The following is a 9,938-nucleotide window of genomic DNA, read 5'->3' as shown; positions in this document are numbered from 1 at the left end:
TTTTCTAGTCCTGTGTCACTGACCTGAAATTTAATAAGACTATAAGTATATAAATTTTACTCAATCATATAAAAAGAGAAATTTTGGCCAAATTTGCTCAAAGTAATCTAGTAGATACTAACATTTTGTACTTTACTAGCTCTTCCTAAGTTTGTTAAAGTTAAATGGATCTACAAAGTTAAAATATTAAAATAATATTGCTAATAATCCACACTCTCTAAGCGTCTGGACTATGACAAGTGCGCAGAAGCAGCGCTAGTTAAAGCTCCATATATCAGTCATGGCTTCCAACTCCAATCAACCAATCAACATTTCACTCATAATAGCTTGTCCTGAGAGCCAAGTATATCAGCACAATTGTCCCAATGCTCGACCTATTAATTCCAGAAATTAAACACACACACAGAACAACAGAGAATTAACATTAATTAACGACTCAATTAATTAATATATGTAGCAATTAGTTAAGTGTGAGGAGTGTTGAAACTTACAAAATGGAAAAGAATGCAAGAACCATCCTGGGATCAAGGCCCAAATGAGAAGGGCGTTTGAAACTATTTCTACGAGCTATGCTTTTGGCTTCATTACCGGTGGCCGTCGTGACGACGGTGATATGGTGATGAACCCGTGGGCTGTCACAATAATCGCCGGACCCCACCACCGAAGGCCCGACCTTTCCGGCATGCCGGCCACACAACACCCTACGATGCGCAACATGCGTTTACATTATGATGACATGTAGTAATTCATTAAAAAGAAATACTCCAAACTGTTACCAAACTAATTCATGTATCTATCTCCATGGATGATCTTTATTTCAATGACAGACAGCTAAACTGTCCCCATAACTTGTATCATGACACATTCAAAGGTAGGTTCAAACTTGAACTTGAAGTGTCTGGTTCTTTTTTTTTTTTTATGTTTTTTTTTTTAATTTTTCAACTCCAAACTAACTAACCTTCAACCACCTGCCTGACCTCATGTTACGAGTTTCCTTCCTCCTCCTTGCTTCCAATTCACTCTTTATATCATTATCAATATAAAAGGGTACAACTATATATTATAAAAGTTTATGCAATTTATATATTTATATATATATAATATCAAGTTTCAAAAATTAAATATGCTATTCATAAAACATAAACCATGTAATTAATTAACTTTGCAACAAGCATACAAAGCAATTTATATTTCAGTTTGACTCAATATGTTTTTCTTTTTGACAAAGAGTCTGATACAAATTAGCCTATATTTGAAATTATAATTTTTTTATAATTTTAATTTTTTTTTCCATATATTAGTTACTTGAAATTTCAGCAACAACTCTAAGCATTTGTCATGTTGGTTCCTCTATACCTCTCACTTATTTTCTCATGTCTCACTCTTGTCTCTTACTAATCGGAGGATTGATAAAAGCTCACCAATGGCACACCACTTTTCTTAAATAGATAAAATTTAAAATATGTTAGCTTGGAATTCAAATATTGCAATATAGGAGTATGTATAGACATATAATTATTTAATTTAAAAGAAATTGTATAAAGGTACCTTTGGAGGAGGGGGAGCATGCAGCAGGTATCGCATCCCAATCACGGATCGCAGCAGCTGCGACATTAACCTTCTTGTCGCCCCACCCTTTCCTTGATACACTCCTCTGCACCTGATTTCATTTTCATTACTTAATCTCCAATTTTACTTTTATTTAATTTTATCTTCACATTATTAATAAACACATGGCTCTTATTTAAGATTTTAATTCCATCATCATGCTCTGTAATCTCTGCGTGCGAGTGGCTTTGAAAAATTAAACTTTAAAGGTATACCGAAGCTTCAAGTTCGCAGTAATAAATGCTAATAATAGAATAGATGAGGTTTGCCTCACTGTAACAGAACAGATTTCAGTTTCAATATCTGCCACAAACCAATTTTTTAAAATCAATGGCAGAACATAAAGACCCTGTTTGGCTTCTGGGAAAAAACAAACAGAAAGAACTCACCGTGATTCTCGAGTTTGAGTTACTGTCTTTGTTGATGTTGGCTGGAGAAAAGGCTTCCATTTCTATCACGAAACTGTCTGATTTCTGTTGTGTTTCCTTGTTTGACTCCATTTTTGCTTCTGATCCAGACCCAGAATTCATGTTCTGGAAAACAAATCCCAGAAAATTGAATAAGAAGAAGAATCAGAAGAAGAAGCTAAACCAGAAAGGGCGATTCTTACCAACTCTGGAATTGCAGCTGATTTAAAAAGAGGATGATGAATCTTGAGAGACTTTAGAGCCAATTCTTGTTGCGTGCCGAATTGGGCGGAGACTATCTACCACCTGATTAGACCCCCGAAAAGTCAAGACACGGTGAAATTAAACATAGGAATAAACAAACAGCAAATCAAACCCAAACATGACTCAGTGAATAGAAGTCTGGAAAATAACAAAACTGAAATGGCCTTACAGATGGCTTCGCTGGTGAAGAGGAAAATAAGGAAGCTAGAGAAGGAGGGAGAGAAGCATCATCATGTGAGGTTTAACAAAGAAACAAAAAGTTGTGCTGCACAAGATTGGAAGTTTCAGAGGCTTATGCCTACTCCCTTTATATGTTTTTTTTTTTTTTTAAGATATCTTTCCGGCTCTGTGCTCAACAAAATCCAGCTATTTAATCACCTTAACTCTCTCTCTCTCTCTCTCTCTCTCTCTCTCTCTCTCTATATATATATATATATATATTATATAACGTAGGAACTAGGAAGTTTGAAGATTATGTTTTTGTAATTACAAGTATTACTATTCATCACTTAGAAACATTTAAATTATAAATTTTATAAATATATAGATATAGATATGATTTTTCTTAAGATATGTTCATAGCCATGTAATCTAGAATCCAGCTATTATAACTACTATCCCCGGTCCTGATTATAAAACAAAAATTAATTAACTTCAGGGTTCTTAAAATATGGTAGTTAATATCCTTAAATATGACAAAAAAATTGTGTGACTTTCAATTTTATCCTTCAATCGAATTAATGACAAAAGTGTATCGAGAAATTAAAATTTTACCAACAATTTGGTGCAATAAATTGGGGGCAATATTAAAAAAATAGATTAATTACTACTACATCTTTATTCTATATTTATGATTGAATAGAGTTTTAAAATTTTAACCTATAATTAGAAAGGAAGGGATTGGATTGCTTCATATATAGATTATGGGTCATACATTGCAGAGATTTTCTCATGATAAATAATAAATTATCCCTTCTTAAAGCTTAAATTGTGTGGATATAACCTTTTTGACTTTTAAAAAGATACCCCTAAATGTTTTTATATATATATTTAGGGAAATAGCTCCTTTGCCATAAATTTCAATTTGTCAATTATCAGTTATTTTACTAAATAATGTAATATAATAAGGGGTTTATTTGCATATGATTTTAATTAAGATCCACACGTAACTCAGTTTGAGAGGCTTATCAGTAAATAAAATGTTTAAGATTTTTTTGTTACTAACATATTTATGCTTTCGCCGAATGGCCAGTGGAATATACGATGGAACAACTGATAACAAGGGATTTTGCACATAAACTTGAAAGTTTAGAGGAATTATTTGTCAAGTTTTGACAAATAAATGGGTTATTTTGTAGTATTTGTACCTTCGGCTAGATTCGCGACAATTTTATATAATATAATTATTTTTATATAACAAGTCTTATAATTTATAGCTGGTCAACAAAAATAAAAAAAATATTGATATGGATACGACTAATATAGCCTTCTCCTTCAATTGTTAAAACGAAAATGCATGGTAAAAAAATAAAAATATTTTAGTTACTCATAAATCATAACACAAATTAGTCTTTCCAACTAGGATTTTTTTTCCCATATGGTATAGGTTTGATTCCTTTCAATTTAGGGATTTTTATTAAAGAATCACCAATTATAAAATTATTTTATTGAATTTTTTTCTATTGAACATTTTTTTCTCATAGAATATGCTAGGAAATATGTGTAATAAATAAATACCTTAAATGATCCACATATACATATAGAGGACGGTGGCATCTATTAATGGATGATGTGGCTAGCTCTCATCGGTGGCTGGCGGAAAAAAAGATGCAGCCAACTATTATCCTGAGATTCATTGAATCCAAGTTTATTTTTCACTTTTAAAGTGAAAAAAATGAGTAAAGAAAAAAAGATAAAGGAAAAATTGAAAAAGAAAATAAAGAAGCTGCCCTAACTTTCATCATGTATTGAGTTTATTAGAGAGTTTCCTTCATTTTATTTGGGATTAAATTGCATTTTCTTTCATATGCTTTTCTTTAATGTGCATTAGGTACGCTATAATAATAAGTAAAACATTTTTTTTAAACCATTTTGCATATGAGCAAAAATTTCCTTCTATTAACAATTCATTAAGTATACTGTTTTTTAACTAATGTGACATGTTTTTTGTGCTAATTTATTTTTAAATTTTTTTTATAAAATATTGAGCACTTTGAAGTTTCTTTTTTTTTTTTTTTAAGGAATGCTAAGCAATCTATCCTAATAAATGAGACACTTTTTTTCCTATTTTTTTTTCCAAAAGGGCTAAAAAGTCTCCTCCATCAATAATATATTAGTGACTCATTAATGGAAGGAGATTTTTGTTTGTTTGAAAAATGATTTAGGAAAAAAGATATTTTATTTATTAGTACATGATGCTTGGTGTTTCTTGAAGGAAAATATAAAGAGAAAAATAAAATTTAACCCTTTTATTAATCTAACTATTCGTTGTCAAAAAGAAGGAGGAAACAAGTGTGTGTATTTCTATTAAATAATTTATCAATTTTATAAAAGATTAAACTATCCTAATCTCTTTTTTATGAATAAAATATCTAATCTTCCTGAAATACTACTTACAAAGAACTGAAAACTAAAATATCAGATTTATCCTGAACGACTTTTTTATATTTATTTTGTTATAATATTTAATATATTTATTTATTTACTTAACATGTTGTAAATAAGAATAATATATAATTAACCTTTAAATTTTATTTTCCATGCGTTTTAGCCAAAATATTTATTTTCCATAGCAATTCCCAAAGAGCGTCGAAACTTGGCTACTAGCATTTAATTTAGATTACATTTTCTCTTGCTCAATAAGTTCTTGCTGATGGTTCAAGATTTTTCTTTTTTCATTTATATAGATCTATCTATAAAATAATTCAAAAATTCTCCATTAGATGAATGTTTGTTTGTAGAATGTTGATAATGTATACTCCCTCTATTTAAAAATAAAATATATTTTTAACTGAATCTCACTCTAAATAAAATAGTTATCTACTTTTAAACTAATCTTATTTTTTTATATTTATTTTTATTAAACACTCTATAATAAATATAGTCATTATTAATATGAGTACTTTAAAAAAATAATAATTACGTTTCAAAAGATTAAAAATAAAAATGCTTTACATGTTTAACATCCAACTCCTAAAAAAATACCTTTAATGGAGGGAGTATAAAAAAGATACCATATATCTTGGCCAACTTATGTACTAGATTCTAAAAAGATAAGCTTAAAAGAATTCAATAATTAATGATATTATCAATCCAAAAATTTTACTGCTCTTTGAAATAAAATTTAAATTTGTTTGTAAAAGTGAAAAAATAAGGTGTTGTCTCCTCATATTTTAGGTGATTTTTAAGTTTGTCCCCCTCGTATGTGTGTCCCTAGATTTGTTGCTGGATGTTATATAAAACTAGAATTCATCCCTGAACAATGCACAGAAAAGATTTTATCATACATGATGTAAAATATTATAATTTTGAAAACATTAACCTATTGCGTATTACTACAATACTTTTTTTAAGTTGTTAAGTAGAATCTTCAACATTAGTCTATTGCATATTTCCTGTCATATTTATTTAATATTAGTTACTTATATATTATTTTAGGATGATTATATCATTTATTTAAAGCATGCAAATGCAATTATATAATAACTTTGTATATTTTAATGTACAAGAGAACATACCAAAGAAATATGTATCTCTTTTAATAAATGAAAAAAGCCTTAGTTAAAAATTTTAATGGTGGGAAAATAAAATGGAACAATTTAAATTTCAATGGGCTTTTATTTTATTTATAAAAAAAGACATTAGATATTTAAGAAAATAAAATTTAGATCTTATTGATGAGAATTTCATCCATGTGATACCATCTTGTTGAGATGCACCAAACTATTATTGTATTAAAGTTTATATTATGAAAAAAAATGAAAAGAAAAAAGAAAAAGAGGGGAGAGATTTAACCAAATGATGATAATTATACGGTAAAAAGTGCATAGCTCTATATAATGAATGGGGAACATTGATTTTCTACTTAGTTTGAGAAAAGTAGAGGAAGGAAGGATAGATTTTAGTTTGATTTTAAAATATTGGCAAATAGAATTATAACATTTTAATAGAGAGCAAATAAAAGAGAAAAATAAAAAAAATCAATTAAAAACTTTCAACCATATTTCTCAATTTGTTAACACTAAACTCATCAAAGTATAAACAATATATTAAAACAATGCTAAAAACTTTAGATAACACTTGTCATTCTTTTTAATCTGTCAACTACATGCACATTAAAAAAAAAATATTAGCAGCAACTTACTATTCAAAATTTATCATCCCTCGCAAATTAAAAACATAATAAACAACTTATTTATTTAATAATTTTTTTATTTTGATACATGCTAAAATTATAAATAATACCATATTTTATTCTATAATCTTTCACCTCGTTCAATTTAAAAATTAATCTAAATAATAATGCAAAAAAAAAATTTAGTAACTTACTGTTCATGAGAATTAAAAAATTTAACATGTTATAACTCATAATTTATTACCCCATGTATAATGCATTGTTATAAGTCATGTGAAAAAATTTAAAATTTAAACTGTAAAATAAAAAGATAAATTAAAAATATAATAATTTCATAAAATTCAAAAAAATAAAAATGTTAAAATAATTTTTTATCTCATTAATTTTTTAATAATCTATGATTAAAAATATTTTTAAAAATATATGTTTTTGAAAACAATAAAAATATTAAGTGTAATAGATGTGCAACTATTTTAACAACATAATATAACTCAGAATTTATTAATTCATATATAATGTGTAATTATAAGTCATTTAAAAATATGTAAAATAAAAAGATAAATTAAAAAATTTAAGAATTTCATAAATTCAAAAAAATAAAATCTGAAATAAAAATATTAAAAACAATATTTTATATTGTTAATTTTTAATAAATATATTTTAATAAATTATTATTAAAAATTATTAAAAAATATATTATATTGTTAACTTTTTAATAATTTATTATTAAAAATATTTTAAAAATAATTTTTTTAAAAAATAAAAATATTAAATAAAATCGCTTTTATTGTATGTCTATAGTAAAAAGATTGTTTACTGTACATGCACAGTAAAAAAGCGATTACCGCATGATAGGCATGGCATGAGCTCGGGGGCAACACGGGTAATGCACTGTTCATTGATGATCCCAAATTTCTATGGACAAAGATAATGTAATTTTCCGTAAACGATAATTGTCTCATCTATTTAAAAACTTAAATTAATCCTTAATAGATACTTTCTTTATTTCACAAGTTAATTAATTCCATCATTATTTAATTGAACTAAATTCCAGATATATTTTTTTAAAATTACTGCTGCAACTCTAATTTAGTGTCTTCTTTAAAATATGCAAAGCATTCATTCCCATCAGTAAAGACTCTATAATTAAATAAAAAGAGGTTTAATTCCGGCTAAAAACAACCAAAGAATATATATCACCAATAAACACAAAATTACGAACTTTTTTTCTTGTAAAGATGCAAACAGTACATACTGATACATATAATTCGTGGAATTACTCAATAGGCAATTGAAAGCGACATAATGGGCAAGTATGACCAGTTTTTAGCCATTTTACAATGCAATTATTGTGAAAAATATGGTCACAAGGCAATGCTGAAGCATCAACACCATCGTCGCCGCCGCCATCATCATCAAAATTTTCCAAGCAAATGCTACATTGGCTTGCCTTTGCTTCGTTGCTAGACATCTTCATCTTCTTCAGTGATGTTAGAGCCTTTTCTGTTGCCGGAACCATAAACAAGTGTTGCATGGATTGTTCTATGGCTTCATTGACTTGCCGTGACTCCACATCATCATCATCATCATCATCATCACTAATAACGTGTAAATTTTGATTATATTCAGCAAAAGTGGCAAGTTGCTGATGATAAGAAGATTCTTGAACGAATTGATGCTCTATAAAATGATCCGTTCTTGTTGAATAACGAATATAATCAATATCCATCGCATATTCGTCGTAAGGAAGTTGAAGATGAAAAAACATAGGTGCTAAGCCATGATCAGTGGGATCAACATGAACATGAAAATACACGATGAGAGGTATTAAGAGATGTTGAGCAGCTTCAATGGTGGTATGTTGGATTACTTCTTGGTAGTAAGATGTGATTTTAGATGCCAATGACTCGAAATCATTTTCAGAGAGATAGTTGGCTACGTTTGTACGGAGAAATCCTGGAACATCTCGAATTAGTTCTCCACAAGGCATCGTCAATGGAGATTCAAATACTTCAAAAGGTGTCATCTGAAGGAGTCCTGTGTTACGTGAAATCCCACGTTGAATCACAGTAAAGCTGATGTCAAATCTATCTTCCATCAAGTCTTCCGTGAGAAGAACGCAAGAATATGTCATGATGATCACAATTCAACGAGGACGATGCTTTGGTACGGTGCGATCGATGGAAATATTAAGTCTCTCTGTGAAAAGAAAGTAAAGATCAGATGATGAATTTATAATTAAGAACGGAAAAATCACCAGCATCTCAAAAGAGATTAGTCTCATGAATTCTATTCCTTATATTCATCATCAGTAAAGAATCACTGGTTAAAATAAGATTATTTTCAACGTTACGCAAAAGATTAGAGAGCTTACTTGACTTTGCTCGAATTCTCTATCGCCACAGTGTTTGTGTTTCAGGTACGGTGTGACTTGACCTCAATCCAACCTCTTATTTATAGAGTTTTCAAACTCAATTAAAATGATACAATATCTCTATAAGATATGTTTTGTATTATCTTCTTTTTAAAATTCTAAATCTTTGTAAAAATTAACGAATTTTAGTTATTTAGAAATAATTTATTTATTCTATACATTATCTCTAACGATTTTTATTATCTTAGGTTTAAATAACAGCCCAATTTAACAAATATTAATTATTTAAAAATAATTCATTATATCTATCTTAAATTTAAAAATATAAATTTTTAGTTTGAACTTTGAAGTCTGAAGCTACAATTTATAATTATCACTTCATTTTCTGGAAATTCAATATTTATATAGCCTTCTTTTTTGCTAAACAAAAATACATGGTAGCAAGATCCTCGCGAAGGAGAAGATTGCAATCAGGAATTTCTTCCTCTCTCTCTCTTTTTTTTCAATTTAAAAATGTCTTCGTTTATTCCCAATTTTTCCCTTCAATTTAAGAATTGATTTATCAATTTTTTTTCTGATTGTAATACTTTTTAATTATGGAAATTGTTTGTATTAACCACTTTTAAGTAGAGTGAATTGGAAGAAAATATATTATTGTAATTAATAATACCTTGGGAAATTAAATATATTGGTAAATTTAAAAATTAAGAGTATAATCCAGTGATATTCCTTCCGCTTTCATAAAATTATTAAGATATTCTTTATATTTTTAAAATCTAGACCTTTGTTTTACCATTGGGAGTATTTCGTTAAATATTTTAAAATACTAATTTTTTTATTTTAATCATGTCAAAAAATTATAATTTTTAATTGTTATTTATAATTAAATTGTTTACTCCAAGAAATTTAAATAATTAAGTATCTAAATATT

General features: G+C 27.8%; 1 protein-coding gene across 2 annotated transcripts; it reads right to left on the bottom strand.

Moving 5' to 3' along the window:
- Nucleotides 1–291: 291 nt before the first annotated feature.
- LOC129292170 (uncharacterized) lies at nt 292–2,580 on the bottom strand. Of its 2 annotated transcripts, none has more exons than XM_054929716.1 (6): nt 2,449–2,580; nt 2,219–2,321; nt 1,998–2,141; nt 1,549–1,660; nt 492–701; nt 292–374 (listed from the first exon to the last, which is right to left on the bottom strand). In XM_054929716.1, the coding sequence occupies exons 3-5, from the start codon at nt 2,136–2,138 to the stop codon at nt 568–570; spliced, it is 387 nt and encodes a 128-aa protein (XP_054785691.1). In that variant the 5' UTR covers nt 2,139–2,141; nt 2,219–2,321; nt 2,449–2,580; the 3' UTR covers nt 292–374; nt 492–567. The 2 variants fall into 2 exon arrangements, with proteins under 2 accessions (XP_054785691.1, XP_054785692.1); XM_054929717.1 differs by having other exon boundaries at nt 1,549–1,654.
- Nucleotides 2,581–9,938: the final 7,358 nt, after the last annotated feature.

This window comes from Prosopis cineraria, unplaced genomic scaffold (assembly GCF_029017545.1).
Source record: "Prosopis cineraria cultivar Desert tree isolate PC_DT_omini unplaced genomic scaffold, ASM2901754v1 PC14, whole genome shotgun sequence".
Lineage (NCBI taxonomy): Eukaryota > Viridiplantae > Streptophyta > Magnoliopsida > Fabales > Fabaceae > Prosopis > Prosopis cineraria.
The sequence above is the reverse complement of the archived record's forward strand: the minus strand, read 5'-3'. Positions and strand labels throughout refer to the sequence as shown.